The 21,140-nt window shown below is 42.6% G+C and overlaps 1 protein-coding gene across 4 annotated transcripts in view; it reads right to left on the bottom strand.

The window, feature by feature from the left end:
* Positions 1 to 21,140, bottom strand: part of DOCK4 (dedicator of cytokinesis 4) — a 2,129,281-nt gene that overhangs the window by 239,953 nt on the left and 1,868,188 nt on the right. For all 4 annotated transcript variants that reach the window (XM_069627915.1, XM_069627916.1, XM_069627917.1 and 1 more), the window contains one exon: positions 2,597 to 2,738. In XM_069627915.1, the coding sequence (XP_069484016.1) occupies positions 2,597 to 2,738 (142 nt within the window). The remainder of the gene's footprint in view (positions 1 to 2,596; positions 2,739 to 21,140) is intronic.

Below are 21,140 nucleotides of genomic sequence, written 5' to 3'. Positions count from 1 at the left end.
ATTACTATGAATCTTGAGTGGCTTCAGATCATTGAAGGGAAATTCTGGAGGAGGCTATTGGGTCTTCCACAATGCATACCCATGGCTATCCTTAGGTTGGAACTGGGAATCTCCTCATTAAAAGCGATTGTTCTGGGGAAAAGAGCAGAATTATACATCAAAATTCTGAATAGCCCTACAAACGCACTATTAAAATCACTAAAGGAGGACATGGGTGACAGAACACAATCTAAGTTAGCAGCAGAAATGGATAGGCTGTTTGAGGCAATGAGTTGGTCACCGTCTTGGGGTAATGATTATGAGGACATGAAATATCATATGCACAAACGATTAAATATGTGGGACTGGCAGAACAATTTCTCATATTTAGAAAGTTTAAAAAGCTATGGGTTTGTGTGAAATGTCCTGTTTACATTTAAAAAAAGCACAAAAATACCTGAACGTATGTCCATCTGAGTACCTCAGGAGATTCATACTACCATTCATCTACCCACTCTAGAGGCCTTGGGGCCGGAGAGGTTAATGCTCATGGTGGACAGATATTGGAAGTTGTCTAAAAATCAAGCTCAGCCTGAAACTGCGAGACACATACTTATGGGCTGTCCTATTATGAATACCAGCTATATAAGAAACTATAGTGACTATGTGCATAGTATGAACCGTATGTTGGATGTGGCATTTTGGCATCAATGTGTTAATACTCTTAACCCTAGATTACAAATGGCCCTATTTAGAGTTTGGAATGATGCAGATAAAGCTATGAATTTGGAAATGTCACTTGGCCGAACTGATTCAAGGACTATAAACAAAGTAAATAAGTAAAGGATTATGAACAAAATAATAAGGCTGAATAACTACAATGAAATGTTAATGCAAAAGTAATCAGAAATGAAATGTAAATATGAATAGCGAGTACTTATTCTCTTTTTATCTTCTTAATTTCTTATTCTAATTTACTTTCTATTGCTTTATTGCCTTAACGCTTTATTATTATTCTGTTTTACTCCATCTTATTACTGTTTTAGGTACTATCGAAAGTTAAATTCAGTGAATTTTAGTTGACTGTATTCTGCTTATGTATAAAGTTTTTTTTACAAAACTATATCACATTAAAACAAAATAAATAAATAAATATAGCGTGTTATACAAAACGCAAATTAATAAACAAACAATCATCCAGAGAAAGTTATTTCTCCTCCAACTTCATTCCACAATACACATCTTCTCGAATTAAACAACAATTAAATTATTTTGAGGTTCTGAAGAGAGATAAAGCACACCAAGATTTGCGGAGGCTGCATGTTCTGAAGTAGAAATGTTTGCTACTTGCAATATTAAAATGACTGGTCAAAATAATGCTGGTCCAACAAAGGCAACATCCACTAAAGGTGTAAAAAATGTGTTAACACAGTGGTTTGCATTTCTGATCCCCACGGGGCAAACACATTCCATGTTTTTGGGGTTTCAAGGTATCTACACAAAATAATTTTGGATCCAGCAAATGGGAATTATCTTGAAAACTAGGTTGGGGCACCCCAAGACATGGAGATCCCGAAACTGTGGAATGGTGGCATGGCAGATACAACAGATCACTGCCAGCTGTTTGGTAGGGCCAGCCAAACTCGCACCAAAGACTCTTGCTTTGGTTTTCAGAGACTGCACAAAATGCTGAAGCAGATCAGGAGGTAAACTGTAAAGAATTCAAATTGCATTTATTTGGAAATACTGCCGCCGAGCTGAACCATCCAAGAAACAATGCCTTTGCCAATGGAGACATCTGACCGGTGAAAGGTGTGTCTCATAAGAACTGTCACAAACTTTCCGGTTTTGTGAAAAACACTAGCAATCATATCTAAATGTAACAATATAAACCTAGCAGGGAGTGAGAGATGGGGCTATACTTTGCTTTTCTGTAAGTTTGTTGTCAATGCCACAGATAATTTGTATGATGCACGTATGTAATTGACATGACTTTATGCTGACATACCTTTACGTTGGTGTGAGTTCACCGTGGGTCAACCAAAAAGCAAAAATGAAAAACCCAAACAGATAAAGGGTTTAAAAAATAGGGCTCTAGGGATTCCCAGGTTTAAAAATAGTAAAATGGAAAGAGACAGAAAAAAAGACCACAGCTAAAAAGGAAACGTTTTGTGCAGTGCGGGCATGTCAACAGAACGTTATTTTGCTGCTCCTGTCACAGACAGGTTGGGTTTATTACCACTGCTTTACCAGATTCACAAAAGGCTGTTGTTTGGATAAACCTCTATTGGCCATCACTGTTTAATGGAAGTGTTTGCTCCTTCTTCACCAACTGTGTCAGTGACGCTGTCACTATCACCAAGTGGGTGATTGTGACAGCGGTACCCTACCAACTGCGTGACAGTGGTGTCGGTAGCCCGCCTTCTCCGGTATAGTGAATTCCATGCCCTGCTGTGCCACCCGGGGGTGTGCTCTGACTTTCACATCTGGAGTTAGAATCCATTTATACCTGAGACAACATTATTACAAACAACATATCATTTTGACTTTAAGACCAACAACAAAAAGCTGTTTCAAATTGAAAAGTAAAGAGGTGCGCTGCGCCACTTAAGGATACATTGTGCATCAGCCTGAAAGATAGTCTCGTCTGGCTGGTTGGCATGCTGCATGGCGATGGCGTGTGGGAACTCATTCAGCATCCGTTGCTGGAATGCCTCCAGTCGCTCATAGTCATGCCCGCGGCACACAAACTCCTTGTTCTGAGGAGTATACAGAAACAATAGGTGTGTTATTAAAAAGCAAGACCATATTGTTCCTTGTAAGCGTTGACCAATGCATAAAATAGTGTAACTATGAAAACAAGGCATGTGATAGAAGTAAAGGAATCAAGTATTTAGACTGTAATACATAAACTGGCTAAAGCTTTTCACCATTCCTAAAAATGTGATTTTTCATTTTATTAAATGAATACAGTCAAGATAAATATTTATCTCAGAAACAGCGGTAGTCTAATCTGATGCATACAAGCAGAACACACTGTACAAATGTGCATACTGTGACAAGGTATTTGTATTTCTTCGGGTAGAGAATAGAGCTTTGACAAGCAGCTCTGCGTACATGAGCATTTATGGCTGAGCGTGTATGGCTGAGTGCAGATAGGCTGGGTGGTCATTCTCACAATTGGGTAACGTTCTTGGGTAGGTGAGATGTATGTACTGTTGTAATACCAGGTGTAGTAGGTAGGCATTTGAAGTACAAGGAAGGGTGGCAATCACATATAATAATTGCAGACAAACATTCTGCACATTTACATATGCTACAAGAGTATAATTTGCAGTATTTATACCTACATATACCACCAAGAGACATCCTGTGAATGTTTGCTCTAAAAGTTTCCGTAACATACATGTGTTAGAGCAGGTTGGAGATCAGGAGGGGACTTCCCTCAGGCACCGCTCGGATGCTCATTCCAGAGAAGGGATGACCTTAATAAGGGCTGTCTTGAAGCTTCATATAATGGGGATGGATTCCGTTTCAGGGGTTAGGGACTACCAGTAGTGGCAAGTAAATATGGTGAAGGAGTGAGATGCAGTATACAGAGAAAGGGGAATCGAGCGGAGATCTTGAGATCTCAGCATGCAATGAGATGAGTAGCGAGAGATGGAGCTAACCAGGTTGGAGGATGAGGCTATGCCATAGATGAATTTGAATACAGAAGGGAGAGATTGCACAAAGACAGCCATGGCATATGCAGGCAATGGGAAGTGGTCAATGAGGATCAAGGGAGGTTAAAGGAGTAGAAAAAGAGCAACATGTGGCGCCTATGACAGAATTTCAGCCCGCTGAGGACATGGGTAGAGATGGGAGCCTTTGCAGAGCGAAAGATGAGATATGGATGGACTTCGAATAGAATTTTTTAATCACCCCTTCTTCCTTTTTCATTACCTGCATTTAGTGATTACAAACATTTTTGGTGGCTTAGGTGCACTGCCAGCATTACTAGATAGGTAGATGGCAAATTAACTAGAGATTAGAGCATTTCGCTTCAGAGTTACGAAGCCGGACCATAAACAATGTGTGACGCGATGACGTAATCGCGTCACGATGCATGCATTTAGAAAATCACAGACAATTTCCGGCGCATCTGGCATGAAGAACCAGTATTCACTATCCTTATGTCCTTTTTGTGATAAGAGGTGACTAACTATGAAAATTGGGAGGCTCATGTCCCTCCCCCTTATCTTTATACTTAAATGTTAAATTCGAGACACATTGCTTTGTGATGGTTCATTTTCTGGTTTAGGTGTTTTTAGTTATGTGAATTTTGAACAAAGGACCATTTAGACCGGTTCTATAGGGGAAACTAAGTAAGATGACTTTTGACTATTTTGATTTATATTTTTAACTGCAAATGATTGTTCTGCATCTCCAATCCAGTGTCATATAGTGATCTTTTGATCCATTTTGTTGGGCATTGTCTCTGCAGGCATTTAACACGGAAGGTCAAGGCCTAGGTCCTTCACAGCCTTAACAGTTAGTCCAGATTTTCTCCACATGATGAGATCGCTGGTGAGATATGATTTTTACTTACATATGATTGCTCCTCTATATTGTATCCACATTTATATATTTTTTTTGTTAGTAACCGAAGACATGTTAATCTCTTCTTAATAATTTAGGGCTAAAAGCCATGGAGAGAAATCTGTTTTCAAGGAAGAACACTGTTTCTCTCGTCAAAGTCTAAGGATCTGTCATTAGGTAAGATCATTCGGATCAATAGAGTAAATTATTTTACATTTGTGAAGGCAGTGAAGAATGGCTATAACGAGAGGTCTTCATGTACCTACAGATCCGTTATAACCTCCAGCAAGTGGCTGAGAAGTACTATGGGCAAGATAGTCCCAGTTTTGATATTTTGATCGAATTTTTAAAACACAAAGTGTTTCACGAAGCTACTTTGCGCTTCCATTTAGTATATATCATGTTGTAAATTACTAGATTGTTTTGAAGAATCTCTGCTTACAATGGTCTTTTTGAGATTATTTACAGAACCTGTAAATATCTATACTCTTGATGAAGAGAATTGCTTCTCGAAACCCGTTGGGTTCAACTTTTGTTTGAAATTATTAAAAATCATATTTGCTAATAATGATTTGGATGCCAAATAAGCATTTCTCTCTAACACTGTATGACTATTTACTTCATTAGAGTAATACAAACTACATGATAAACTTAGCTCATAATTGTCACATTGATCCATTTGGCTTCTTTAGGCCACAGATAGAGTGTAAGGGACGGGAGTTCGCAGAAATTGAGAATCCTTTTCTTTTCTATATGGATGGACTTTACACATGTTTAGGGGGTTAAACCTAGCAGCTTACATGATTTGTAGGGCATTGGTAAAGATGGGATACGAGAAGTTCTTTTCCTTTTTATTGTTTTTGGTTTGTTTAAACCTTTACAAAAAGTTACTAACACATCGATAAAACATCTTTAAATACAATAAACACAAATTATGCAACTTCTAAAAACTAAGTTCCTTATCCTTAGCTCATCAATGGAAAGGCTACTTTAAGTCAATATACAATCAATTTCTATTCATGTCAGTATTAAAAAACAGTTTCAAACAATTTGTTCAATCCTTTACATCAATCCCATTTATGTAAAGTGCAGATATTTTTATAAGAATGCATTCACTCTTATTTTCAGTGCGACCGAGTTCCCACGTAGCATTTCATACCATAAAATCTCTCTGTTAACATATGAAATATTGGTAACAAATTGCGAAAAATATTCAATTTGTTGCAACATCAAATTCGGACATATCAATAACAGATACAGCAATGACTCGTTCACTCCAGGTATTTGACAATACTGACAGTATTTTGGGTCATCAGAGTCTTGTGCTCGGATATTTACAATCTCCTGTGTGTTTAAAACATTAAATCTAAATTTCATGGTACCGTTCCTTAAGAACCATGATGGATATTTCGCTATGTATTTTTCCGGAATTGGAATCCAATTCCAGAATGAGATGATTTGAGAATACAGTTTTGAGTTTAAAATGACTGCACTGTTTTCTATCCAATCAAAAGCTTTTACAAGTTCTTTTGCCTTTGCTGGGTTTTTAATAAGAATGTCTATTGACAGCCCCAAGTTCCTTATTATTATTTCCGCTTCCTTTTTGAGCGAGCTCATGAATTGCCCTTTATGTTCTTTACCTAATTGGTAATACATAGAGTATGTTTCGCTCACTAAACATTTTCTCAGCAAGAACAGCTGTTCTCCAATACATAATGCTTTTGAGAGACTGCAGAGGAACAATGACAGACCGGCAAACATTCCAAGAGATAAAAACCGAATGACCAGCTAGGTAGAAGTCAATATAAGGGCAGTGTTGTGGAAGCCAAGGCGAGAGAGAGAGTCAGGAAGACATTTGCAAAGGATGGTGTGCAAACAGATATCCTTCCAAGGATATGTGCATACGCATGGTTCCTTGCCAACTCACTGTCCTATTCTGAGGGGCTCATATAGAAGCAAAGGCATTTGTATAATATATATTTCTGGCGCAGGAGGATTCCTGCTATATGTTTAAAGCATTGGATTCCTTATGAGCAAGTTGTTAAACTATTTCTGAAGTCTTGCCTGCTGCCTGAATACGGGACTGTGATGATAGTGAACCATGGGAATCCCACCTGCATGTCCTTCTCCGACATAAACATAATGAATCTGGAGAGTCTGGTGTCGGGCACACTGCCCACTCTTAACCCACTCCACCACGGAACAGAGGTGATGATTCAGAATTTGTAAATAAACCTGATGATTGGAGTCAGAGTGCAGCAATACAATTTATGGTTGTGTGTGCTGCGCTGCAGCTTCTTCCACAGCATGCACCATGCTCTTCTTTCAGAATACATAGCCTCTGCTATTTTTAACATTCTCCATCCCCTCTCACAGGGCTGGAAGTCCAATTAGGGACATTTGTGGCTTTTCTTCTGTATTGTCTGGATACAAGCAGCCTATGCTAATAGGAAAGAATAATGAATGTTTTATGGTTCTTGCTCTTATGGAAGTTTGAGAGTTCTGGGACTGTACTACTATGAAATCGTGAAAGTGCAAACCCACTCTGTGCATGTGCAAATGGGAATGTGTGCATGTGTGCACAATTTCTTTAGTTCTAGGTCTAGGTCAAATGCTTTTTGCATTAGTGCTAATGAAAATGCCATTACTGCATGCGCAAAACGCTTTTGTTAAGTGGCCCACAGGCCATCAGACCTCTCAAGTGTTCCCATATCATGTGCGAGTAGGTTATCCAGTTCAGTTTATTTCTTGGAATTCTGGTACTTGGAGCCCTAAAATTACAATGGGAAATGCCAAACTGCAAGTTCCAGAGTGCAAATAATAAAATCAAGGCTGGAAGACTTGGTTACGGCTGGAATGGGGCCACTTCAGAGCTTTGATACTTAAGTCATAAAGATTATGGATAATTACAATGAATCATTTATATTGCAGCATTACAAGCACATCAAAAACAAATACCTGTTATGAGGAGGAGGAACAGAACACTTACAAACGAACATAAAATATATTTGAAGTAATAATCAGGTTAATTTGAACAGACCAAGAAACAGGGCTGAGTGTAGGAAGGATGGCTCAAACAACATAAATCATCTTGGTCCCTGAGCACTTGAAGTATAGTTAACAACACAAAGATTCACTCTCACTCTCTGGCCAAGTGACTAATGGAAGAGCCTCTGGGAGATGAGAGGGGCACCACAATGGGTGAGTGATTCCTAGTCCTTTCTGGGGGTGGGGGATGATTGGTTGTATGAACGCCTACTGGGTACAGAGATTTAAAAAAAAGAGCAAGTGTCTAAGAAAAACAGTTAGAGTGTAGAGGGATACATGAAATCTTCTGAAGAGCTGACTCCACAGGGTGTTACTGTTCTGTGTACAACCTATATTCTAGGTCTGGTTTGTGTGTGCTGCCTATGCCCCCCAGATCTGTTCACTTAGTCCCTCACAGGCATGTGGGTTTAAAGAACCCGTCAGCCTCTATGCCCGGGTTTTCATCTCACAAGTCTCTTGGCTCATTCTGCTTATGGTCTTGTGCAGAAGGGTTGACTCGGCCATCTCGACTTGATGCTGCGATCGTGGACTCCGACGTGATGTTGGTTGTCGTACATATACTACATCACTACGTCCCCGTACCTCTGTTCCCCACTGTTTTTTCCTCAAACTCAGGCAGTGCGGAGCAAGATTGTAGAAATCGGCTAAAGATAACCACAAAGCTCATAAAAACAAAAATGTAACATGAGTTTTTTGTTTGTTTCATTTTAAGATGAAGAACCGAACTGCATGAACTTGCAAAAGGCCATACACATAACAGGCCTAGAAGCCCAATAAGAGATAGCTCATCTCCTCTTCTCCCATGAGAAGATCAGTCATCAAGGAATAAAGGCGCTTTCATAGTGAGGCTGAATGGGAGGGTGATGAGTAATCTGCGGGAGAAGAATCCATAGAAAGAACACTTTTGGTAATTAATTTCCTCTTCAATGGATTGCTTTTTATTGCAGAGTCCTAATCAGATAGCCTCCCAAAGCAGTATGTAGTCTGGAGGCGGGATGAAAGTCCCGAAAACAGGAAGCTGTATAGCACCGCTCCTCCAAAGCGAGCATCAGCACCACGCGACACGTCCAAACGGTAATGTTTTGGTGAAGGTGTCACCGCCCGGCAGATATCTCTAACCCGCAAGCCCCTCTGAAGTGCTGAAGGAGCAGCCACCACCCTAGTGGAGTGAGCCCTGATGCCTGGAGGAAGCTATTTCCCTGTGTGTTGGTAGCCCTCCGCTTTACAGAGTACAATCCACCTAGATATGGTCTGCTTAGAAACAGCCAAACCTTTTGACAGTAAAAAAGCTACAAACAGCTGGCCATCCCTCCTGAACTCTGCTGTCCTTGTGACATAGAACCTAACAGCCCTCTGAGTGTCCAACCTCTCCTCTTCCTTGGAAGCATGGGGAGGATAGAACACGGGAAAGTCTATGCCCTTGGAGATGTAGAATTCTGACACGACCTTGGGCAAGAACCCTGGCCGGCGCGGTGTGCCCAGCAGTGTGTTAGGTGTTACAGGGGGAAGGTGCTGTTCCTCTTTGCTCCGTGCTATGTGCTACATAGACAAGTGTTGACATCCTTTAGTCCATCCATTGTTTCCTGCATTATCTCTCAGCCCGCCTCCAGCCTCCAGCTTCTAACCTACTTAACCATCGCGCATGCGCGGTGCGCTGCACGGTGTACCCAGCAGTGTGTTAGGTGTTACAGGGGGAAGGTGCTGTTCCTTCTTGCTCCATGCTACGTGCTACATGGACAAGTGTTGACATCCTTTAGTCCCTCCATTGTTTCCTGCATTATCTCTCAGCCCACCTCCAGCTTCTAACCTACTTAACCATCGCGCATGTGCGGAGCGCTGTGCGGTGTGCCCAGCAGTGTCTTAGGTGTTTGGTGGAGCGGTGGTGGTGTGGGGGATCCTACAGAGATATTGGTATGTACTGCTCTGTACTGTATTGAGATACGTCAATATAGCAAACTGCTTCTACTACTCTGCCTCGCCTGCATTCACAAACGTTGTGACTTGATCTTCAATTTTTTGCCTAACGTGCTACACGTTTTGGCTACTGGAACTAAACTGTGGCTGCAATTTTGAGGAGCGGTCTTGCCTCCTATAAGAGTGGCGTGCCATGGTCTAGCGCTCCTTTAAATTAGTACATTTGGACACTGTTACCTCACTTTGCTCTCCTGGAACTGGTTGCATGTTTAAGCGAGGCACTCACTTGGACTAGCAACTGTGTTGTCCCCAAGAGCTTGTTTTGTTTTGTCTATTCTGCCAGTGTGTTCTCTGCGCACTACGTTCTGCACTGCTGTTTATGCTATTTTGAAGTCTCCGTTCTGAGGGTCTGTATGTGCCTATGTCCTTACTGATAGGTTCCTTCCTTGAGGCATGATAGGCGCTCTGAGCTGGACCACCTGAGCACATTATGCGCTATAATCTGTCCTCTTTAATTTCACTCCAGCTCACTTTTTATCAGCCCTTCTATCTAGGGGGTGACTGCGGGCCTGTGGGCCTTTGAACCCCTGAAGGCAGTATCCAATCAACTGTTTAATGATTCTTGCTCTGTAGGTGGTCACACTGCTTCTTTCTCAGGACCAATAGAGGGCAACTGCAGGCCTTTGAACCCTGGAGTGCAGCTAAGAGTGTGTATACCAGAGTTCCTGCCTAGAGGGTGACTGCGGGTCGTCAGGCCTTTGAACCCGGGGGGCAGGTTCTCGGACTTGTGCTTGGTGCATGTATATTTCTATCTGCTATACTAAGTGTTTAAATTGGCACTCTCGATAGAGGGTGACTGTGGGCTCTTAAGCCTTTGAACCCTGGAGTGCAGTCTTCAAGCGCCTGGCCAATGAAGTCTATCTATTTCTGAAAACTTGATGTGTGGGCGCACGCCACTTTGGCAAATGTGAGGTGGTCGAATACATTCTACCTAATATAACTGAACAAAAAGGAGATTGTGGGCCATGGAGGCTCAGATTCTTTGTAGATCTTTTTTTTTTTTTTGCTTTGCTTTCTGTTAATTCGGGAGTCTGGGTTTTGGTTTTTATTGCATAAGTGCATATGACTGCGATGTCTCTACCAGTGAGATAAATGTGGGCAACTTTGCTTAGCTACAGGTGCCTTGTTTAACAGCAAACCCAGGGCTACTACTTGTGGGGGGTGATTGTGGGCTTTGGAGTCTTAGAGCCCTCCATCTCATGCTGAAAGTAACAAGTGGTTGTAAGTGTTTATCTAGCTGCCATACATTTGATTGGATGCTTGCAAAAGAGTTCTTTGCTGAGCTCATGATAATGTACCCCAAACTTTGATATATCTCTGTACACAAATCCATATCAAAGCAGCATTTGAACAGATGAGATGAAACGTTTTTCTCAAGGTAGTTACTGAATTATTGTCTATTGTTGATTTTGTTCTTTGAGAAGAATTCTTCTCTTGCATTGCAGTCCATTGTGCTCCTCGAGAAGAATGTTTCTACTATATTGAAGTTCACCCATCTGACCTGCAATTTGTATTCTCTCATTTGGTGTGTGAAGGTCTGTGTGCAAAAAGTTTGTGGCTCTCCATTTCTTGCTTGGTTGTGCAAACATGAGTCGTAACTTACGTAGCACAAATCGTATGGCCAAGGCCCCTTCTGGATGGCCCAAAACGATGATAACCAAGGCTGCTAATACCACCATTCCCTTGTTTCCATCCTGTAAAAAGTCGCTACTGTCAATGTCAGTTCATACACCCCTGGCATCAGATCCCTTGGGTATAGTGGAAGACCTGACTCAACCACTCTCAAAGCCCCCTGACTCCAGCGAGGGTATCTCTTCACCTAAAGACATCCCTACGTGACCCATGCCTTCATGCTCCCATAAAGAGGCTAATAATGACGCTAGTAATATGATGGCTGAGTTTCCTCAAGGAGCCGATCTTGGTTCCAATGGGAACGATGACCAGGGGGCTCCTGTGCCCATTCTAGACAACTCAATGCTTGCTCCTGTCGTAATGGACGAATTAAGGAGACGGGTACGGCTGTCCCTAGGACCATCTACACCTGCTTCTGCAGGTCGTCCGTGACGGGAATAGGTCCATCTACATTTAGCTGACAATTTATTCCATAAGGATCACTCTGCTCCAGGAAGAGCTCTTTTTGGATCTAGTTTTCATGAGACTGGCACTCGCAAAGAAGTGTCATCTCAAAAAGACAAATGTTACCATTCAGCAAATTCATCTACGGAGCATGAGCATAACTCCGATTGCTTAGACCATTTCGAGATGCAGCCAGGGAATATTCCCTTCTCTACCCCGGAAGATCCCCTCACGAACATCGAGGAACATGAATTACAGAATTTCCCAGTCATCACTAGAATTCTCAATCTCCTCGACAAGGGGCACGATCTCACTCATGCTATTCTTGGAGAAATGAAAGGAGCTGTTGGTTCTATGATGGTTAAAATGAGTAAAATTGAAGGACACATAATGGCACAGGAACAGGCCCACTCCTTCTATGCTTCCCACATCGAGAAAATGTTGAATTTAAATCAACAAGTGGGTATGCAGCAGTTTTCATCAAACATCACCACAAGAGGATCCCAAACAGAGTGTGATGAGACGGTCCTAAGAGCTTCTGGCAAGTTATATGCTCAAGTACTTCAGGGAATTCCTTCTCAGTCGACCTCACTGTCAAAGAATGAAACCATAGACTTGCTGGAAATTGCTAAATCGCATCATGATCGGATTCTTCAAGTTGAACAGCTACTATTTGATGCCGTTTCAAAACATCCTACTTTAGTAGGTGAGGATGCGATAAATTAACTGCTTGGCAATGATGAAAAGGAAATAATTCTACCTGATAGGCCATCTGTCTTAATGCACATAATTGATCAACAGGAAGTAATTGAATACTAAAAGTCTGATTCACAGCTTCAAAATGGACAAAAGGAATCAGCCCAAACAGGGCAGCATTTCATATCTCGGAGGGCCAGGAAGTCATTTCTTAGAGCACAGAAAAGACTTGTCTCTCCAGAGTGAAAGCGAAGGATAGCCTAGCCAAAACCTCTAAAACTGAAGTAAAGGATCCTGTCATGGTCCCTGAGCCGGCTCGCAATTTATCAGAACTGAATGAAGAGAGCAAGAGGCTCCTGCAAATCAAACCCCAGTGTGAGCCTCAATCCACAAACTCTTCATTGAAGTCATTGGTAAAGAATGTGGAAAAGACGCATGTCCAACTTCACAATTTTTTTCCAACTATTCAAATTAAAAAGGCAGGTGGCATGGGCCAAGTGGAGGTATGTACCTTGGATGCCCAGCAGGCTGTAGTTCTACCCGTACAGGACTTGATCAGTAGCCAACAGCTGTTATCGTTCAACCACCAGACAGGTTCCCAAAAGCCGATTGAGGCTGGGTGCGTGGGGAATATTGGACATGAACTTGGGAAAGAACCGAGGTTCCCCGCAGAAATCAATCTACCACCAAGTGAGGAACAGACTCGCAAAGATAAGCCTGGATTGCAGGAAAAATTGACTTTAAATCTTCCTGAGCTATCCAAAGAGATGAAATGCATCATCAGTTGGAGGAGCGATTCGACCATCAATAGGACCACTCGCATTAATCGCTCCTTCCTGATGAATGCTTTCTATCAGATCCCATCTCTAAGAATTTTAGCCACAAAAGATGTTGAGTGGGTGACACTAGCAAGTGAGAACAATTTCAGGGGTTTGTGCAAACTTCAATCTCCTATAATCACTAAACTCATTTTAGACCACACAGACGATTTGGTTTCCTTGGGACTTTATCCTCACATCTTTATAGAGATGGAAACCGCCTGGGCTTTTCTTGACTTCATCACGCAAGTCCCACAAGATAGGGTCCCTAAGGGGTCGATGCAAGAGGCGATATTTGAATCTAATAGTGGACTATGGGAACAACTTGAAAAACTAACTATGGCTCTCAATGGCCTAAGTAAGATGGAACCCCTAATCAAAGTGCCAGCCACCATGAACAATCTTTCTGCGGCATCATAACTCCCAACACTCGCAATATCGTCCTGGAATTGCTGTGGGGAAAAGAATCTTCATGCCTTGGCTAAATCTGTGGTTTTTCTGCGCATGCCATAAATATTGATTTTACAGGAAACTATGGCCATCATGGAGATCGCTCTTGATGGGTTCACCTCATATTGTGCTGCTGCTAGTCACGCCTCAGTGGGTCGTCCCAGTGGTGGTCTTGCTGTTCTTATCAAGAACAACTTAAGATTCACAGCTAGGATTTTAGAATATACAGACATGTTTATGATGGTTGCTGTGACCATGGTCGGCAAAGCTGCTTGCAAACTATTGCTTATTTCGGTATATTGGAACCCTGTGAAGATAGGCTTGGAAATTGCCTTTCAACTTCTAAATAAAGCTCTGACTAATGCTATTCTGCAATACCCAATGTACGAAATACTGATCAGTGGTGACTTCAACTCAAATTTAGAGCTGGAAGAAATCAAATTCGATCGCCATAATATGACGCCTCACGCTCAACAGGCTCGGATTCGGGGCAGGCTTTGGCTGGAATTCTTTGAAGCATGGAATATCAGGACCTTGACTTTTGCCTCTTCAAATAATCTATCCTCGTGGCAGCGAGGTTCTTCATCCTCATTAGTTGATTTTCTCTTGGCCTCAAGTGAACTTTCTGGTCATCTTGCTCTCACTCAGATCTCTAATGTGGGTCTGGGCGACCATAGTATATTGTCCACTGTATTCCATTTTACTTGCCAAACCTTTGACACTTTGACCCACACCTCCCTAGTGGAAAGTGATCGTTTTGCAATATCTGTCCGCTGGAATGCCAGTATATGTAGAAAACTAGCATATTTAGTGAACAGGGACCTGCTTGTCGGTGATGACAAGTTGGATCCTTTTGCTTATGAAGAAAGATTTACAAATAGGAATTTAAAGATTATACATCTTGTTACCTTATCTAAATTACCTCTCAAATCGCAATCAACCGACATCTCTGCTAAATTCTTCATCAAAATAACCGCACTGAAACGTCAGAAAAATCATGACCTGAGAATAGCGAGACGCATGCCCACGACTAATGCTCTATATACATCATGCAAAAGGGGCATTATAGTTAAATAAAAAAATAAAATAAAAGAAATACGCTATATGCGTTGCATGTCGAATAATCAAAACATGATTGATCACTTGTGTAAACGGAATGCTAGGGAAATATGGGCAATGCTGAGAAACCCTTTGAACAAGCAGAAAAACTGCATGGTGGCATGTATAGACGGATCCACATGACAAGCACATTTCAAGCTTAAATATGCTATGCCCCTTAAGCATGCCAAACAGGAATTCAAAGTCGCAAACATGAAGATGGCCCTCGCATGTAGCTGGACATTGGGAGACGTGATATGGGCCATCTCCAAACTTTCATCGTCCAGAGCGGCGGGCCCTGGTGGGCTTCCGTCCTGTGTCATTAAAGATGACCCTCCCTTTTGGGCTAAACATCTGCTCACTCGCTTTCGTCTAGTATTCGCGCAGAGAGCAATTCCAACCAAGTGGCTTACTGCCATAATCATCCCAATTCATAAAAAGGGCCCTCCTGACAACCCGGGCAACTTTCGGCCTATTGCCCTTATTGATGTTGCGGCAAAGGTCTTTTCACGCCTAGTATTGTACGATTTGGAAACATACATGATCAGGTCACCGCTTCTATCCAAAGCACAAGTGGGCTTTCGCAAACAAGTGGGAAGTCCCCTGAATGCGACCATAGTTGCCCATCTATTGATATCATCACGAAATGCAACCAGTGGGCCAATATACATGGCTTCACTGAATCTTTCGTCAGTATTCGACAGTGTACTGCACATCAGATTATGGACAAAAATGCTTGCGTATGGAATCCCATCACATATCGTAGCATTGATTGCTCAGTTACACTCGAAGACCTCTTACAGGGTACGCATTAATGCTGCAGGATTGCTGTCTGATCACATCACCACTCATATTGGTATAAAACAGGGCTGCAATCTTGCAGCACTACTATTTAGTCTGTATCTTGCGGACATTGGCAACATCTGGGAAGCACTAGATATTTTTCCTGTTAAATTGGGTCATCTGTGCCTGAGTTGGCTAGCTTTTGCCGACGATATAATACTCTTCGACAGAACCCCATTTGGTTTACAAAACAAACTGAACTACTTTCTTCAATATTGTACAACAAATAATCTCACTATCAACTCGGAAAAATCAAATATTCTTATTTTCACAGCCAAGAAGAAATTGCCAAGATATAGATGGTATGTCGATGCAAAAGCGATAACAACCAAATCTGAGATGAGATATCTGGGATGCCAGCTGTCAAATACTCTCTCGTGTAAAAACTGGCAAACTTCACTGAATCTCAAAGCTGTGCAGTTAACAGCCCAGATGAAATTGATATATCAGCGCCATTGCAAGTTTTCATTATTGCCTTTGATAGATTATTACCCATCCTTTTGTATGGCCTTGAACTATGTTTGCTGAATATTGGTACCATCCGAAACGTAATTCAAGGCAAACTGTGGAAATCAGTTTTGGGGCTACCAGCGTGTAAAGACTGGAGGGGGGGGTCTGTACTTCCGACCTCTATATGGTGGAGGAGAGGCACAGAGGACCCCAGCCGAGATTCTCTATTGTCGGTAGCAATGGACGAGCAATCAAGGGCTAGCTACTCAGGAGGTGATGCAGGCTGGTTCTTAAGTACAGTGTAATCCCCAAGCCCCCACAAAGGAATGTCCACACACTGTATTAGTTAAAACACAGTCTTTATATAATTAATATTCAAGGTTATGTACAATATCACGATAACTCACTTTGTACTCAGTTATCTACAATGGCAAATATACAGTTCTACGTGGTACCACAATTACTATTAGATCTCTTTAAAGTGCATCAACTTTACGGTTAAATGTTACACAAATCAGTTCGCAAAGGAAACCAACAATAGATATAGGAGGAAAGCAGTTGGTGAGAGCAATTGGCAGAATACTGGCCCCGATACCTAGACACAGTTCTGTGTGGAGATCCCCCCACCTGGGCAACCTGTAAAGTAAATATGTATCACAAGCCCAGTCCATATATTGTTCACAAGAGACTTTCCAATAGTTCTGCAACCCCAAAGTACCTCGCGTTGTAGCTTTCCTCGTCGGGAAATCGACGGCCCCTCTTGAGTGCCCTCTCTTTATGGCGGGAGTCACGGGTCGTTGAACGTCCGACGGAGAACAGGGTGAACTACAGCGGTGATGTGACCGCTTCGTTGCTAGCGGTGCTCGTAGATGGGGAAGCGTAAATGTCCTGCAAGGAAGAGGCGTGCGGGGCACCTCTGTGTCGATAGTTCTAGACCGCAAAGCATTTGAAGAACTGTGGCCCAGCAAGGGCGTCGAGTCGTCGGCGACTCTGTGGTCTTTGGGTGGCGGGAAACCCACCGGCGGATGCTCCTCAGCGCGTCAACGGCCTGGCCTTCTCCGGCGGGATAAGGCGGGCGGCTGTGCGGACGAGCGCATCTGTGAATCAAATGTTACTTAGGCAAAGGGAGCACGGCGGCTCCGGTCGGCGACGGCGGTCATCGACGGTGATGGACAACAGTGTCCGGGTGCTTCTCCTTGCGATTCCGTGGCGGTCCCGTCTCCGGTCGGCAGCTTGATGTAGGTCTGTCTACCAGGGAGCTTTGGCAAAGATCAGCTTGTGCACGATGGTCCCTCGTAGCTCGGGAAGAGGGCGCCTTACCAGGTCCTCTCTGGGTCAGTCCTTGGAGACACAGCAGCTTTCAGATTGATGAAGGAGAGCAACAGCAATTCTTCTCTTCCAGCAGGGCTTCAAGGTTAAGCTTCAATTTTACTCCAGTTACTCTTTGTAGTGGACTTCAGCTTCTGAACACGAATTCTAGCAGTGAGAGGCCCCCAGATATACTAGTTGATCTCTCATTCATTCTGCTGGGTCACACTCAGGCAACCAATCGGTCAGAAGGGCATTCATGCAGGCAGGCAGCATATCAGGAGCATAGTGCACTCAGGCCATTCACTTCTCTCCAGACACACACAACAAGTTATGTGTATTGGGACAAGTACCCAGCCATTCAACACTCCACACTGCATTCATACCAGTTTTGGGCAGGGCTGTCTCAGTCATTGTGTCAAACACCAGATACTAGACAGCCACACCACAGAATGCATATTCGTCACACACTCCATTCACCAAGGTCCCACCCACAGGGTGTACCCACAAAATACAGTCACTGGGAAGGCTCCAGCCAGTCTGGCCTGGACTTCACAACAATACCATATATGGAACTTCCACCCAACAGCCAGTCAGGGGGAAGGGACAGAGTCAGGGCTTCCCAGGCCTTTGGGAAAACAAGGTAACAGGCAATAGAAAGCAAGGGGCCACAGGGGCCATCTCGTTTCCTATCAGGAATTAACTGATTCCAATGGCAGGGCCTGGGTATCCCAAAATGGAGGATACTCAGAGCACCTGTCAAATTCAGCATGGACCTGCCACCAGCCCATACCCTGCTCTGTGGGCCACACACAGGTGCCCAAAAACATACACTAGGGGCACAGGGTTGTACCCCCACCCATGGGTGCTACAAGGGTATCCCGTGGGTCTGTACACCAAACCAAAAGAGAGAGCTGCACCGCCAAGAGTCCCACATGAACTCCTGCACGGAAAACACGACAGAACACACAATAAAAAGCAGTAAAGGACAAGGATACGGAGGACCTTTCCCTCAGATGCATTTTCAGCATCACACAGCGTACCTACCAAATCCGATCTTCATTCATGAACTAGGCCTACTTCCCCTGAGTGATAGATTTGAATGGCGCTTGTTCAACAACTTAATTAAATTGGTTTCACCGCCTCCTAATTCTTTTTATGAAGATCTTCAATTCATGCTCACTAAGGATCCGCCTCGATCAATCTCCAAGTTTCATGATCGTATGAATGAAATTCTGGTATCTCTGAATTTGAAGAAACAGGATATCATCACTCGTCCAGAATTGGTGAAAAAAGATTTCACCTTAATACATGGGCATTGAATTCAGACAAGATTGTAAGCTATCCCTCCTTTGCCAACTATTCGAATTTCAGACATGCTCAGAAACCACGCTGCGCATATTGGTTGCGGTCTCCCGACAACAAATTGCGCTCAATATACATGAGATTTTGTTCTGATCTGGTGCATTCTGGATCAAGAATTCGCAAATGGCATAAATACGATCATATTGATCTTGGCCTCAAATGTCGCTTCTGTTCTGCCGAAAATGAAATGGAGACTTTACAGCACCTATTTCTATTCTGTCCGTATTTTCGTTGTGATAGGAAAGCTCATCTTGGAGCATACATGGGGTCGGAATCAAACCACAAAGGCCACTTAGTCTGGTCACGATGTATGTGGGGCAGCACGGACCGGATAATTATAGCCATTGTAGGATCGAAGAAGCCCTTAATTAAAAAAATATAGTATTTCTGGAGGTCTGAGTGAAGTTGTAACAACTATTTGCACCTTAAATATTTGTGGATGCTTTCTTCGAGTACAATTTTCACCTGTGTGTACTTGGAGTCCCTCCTTGGGCTTCAATGAGGGGCTCTTATATTGCATTGAGATGGAGTTGACTTTGGTATGGAAAGCAATCATTATGGTGGTGCATGTAGATCATGGGTTGTGATGAGCTATCGTAGCAGTATTGTAGCAGGTCAATATAGACTCTGTCATGACCAATATATACACTGTGGTACATAAGGACTTTGTTTTTGGAAGACGATATTCATATGAGGACTACGAGTTATGGAGCCTCCATATGGAAATGCTCTAAATTGATTTAGTCGATCCACACCCTCATCTGTGAACATTTTAAGTGTTCATATTCGACTAAGCCTGTTACCTATGTGTAAGCGAGCCCCATATTCTGTTAGTGAAATTTGGTCTGTAATCTAGGACTTATGTCTTTTTTAGCATAAACACTCCCGTTTAGAAAATGTTACGGTAGTATATCACATGACCAGTATAGAATCTGACTTTGTACAAATCTACAATTTGCATTTAAATCTATAATGCTCTCCATTTTGCTGTCGGTGTGCTTTTTTGTTTAACTAAAAGCTGTTTGGTTGTTACACAGGGTGTAATTAATATATCCTCATCTTTTTCGGTAGATAGCCTCCAGTCACGAGGCAACTTGGTTGTCTCTGTCAAATCTCATGCAATGATGTTACCAACTCGGATGAGCTGAGCTAATGTGGTGATTATGGATTTATGTACAATTGCATACTTTGCAAAAGCGTTAAGTATGAAAAGATAACTTTGTCCTCTTCTAGAACATTTGCACATTGTCTAAAATGTTTAGCTCTAAATTCAAGTTGTCTATTTCGAAAAAGCTCAGTGAGAAGAAGGAAAAGATGATCTTGTTGTGATGATTTTGTTGTGATCTTAGAACACACTTATACATTGCTAAAAAATTGCAAGTTTTAAATGCAGAAATGAAATATTTTAGAATGCTGAGATTAAGTATGGAATAACTATATTCTTTTTATGTGTATACATTGTTTAAAAATCGTTTGTAATTTGATATATTTTAAGTACTTTGCATATAGCAAATGAAGTATGTAGTTTTTATGTAATTTGATTGACTTAACGTATTTTGATATATTTGTAAAGGTTTTGTAAACCAAAAACAAATAAAGAAATGTAATAATGACTAAAAAAAAAAAGAACCCTGGCCAAACCTTCAGCGTTCTCCTTAAAGCAGAGAAATGGAGGCTTGCATGACAAAGCCTGCAGCTCACTGACCCTTCTGGCAGATGTGATTGCCATTAAAAAAGCAGTCTTCAACATGAGCAACCAAGCTGGGCAAGATTGCATAGGCTCAAACAGAGCCGCCACGAGGAAAGTAAGAACCAAGTTAAGGTCCCAGTCTAGGACAACAAATGGAGTGTACTCACAGGGCCTTTGATTGTTGCAAGCTGAAGGTCTGACGAGGCCAGTGACAGAAGGAATTCCAGCACTGCAGTGGCAGGGCAAGAGATAGGATCAATTTTGCGTTCCTTGCACCACACCTCGAATCTCCTCCATCTGCATGCGTACAGCAATCTTGTTGCCGGTCTGCGTGAAGCCAGCAGCACCTCAAGCACCTCCTCTGAGAGGTCCCAGTCATCATTTCTCATCCTCTCAAGAGCCACAGATGTAGGTTGCGAAACTCACCCGACTGGGATAGGAGGCCCAGCCGACGAGGCATCCAGAGAGGTGGGCAGACGGTTACGTTTAGGAGTTCCAAGTACCATGTTCTCCTCGCCCAATACGGGGCGATCAAGATTGGTCACTTGAACCTCTTCAGCCTCCTGAGAACCCACGGGATGAAAGGGATCAGATAGAAGGCATATAGTGGAAGTCAAAGTCCCACTACACTAGGAATGCATCCACCAGTGCACCTCTCGCCGGAAATTCCCTCAAGCAGAATTGTCTGCACTTTCTGTTGGACTCGGTAACAAACAGATCGACTGTCAGGGTATCCAACTGAGCAAAGATCTCCTCGCGAACTT

Source organism: Ambystoma mexicanum, chromosome 12 (assembly GCF_040938575.1).
Source record: "Ambystoma mexicanum isolate Mex_15411 chromosome 12, UKY_AmexF1_1, whole genome shotgun sequence".
Classification (NCBI taxonomy): Eukaryota; Metazoa; Chordata; class Amphibia; order Caudata; family Ambystomatidae; genus Ambystoma; species Ambystoma mexicanum.
This window is presented reverse-complemented; position numbering and strand designations above follow the sequence as displayed.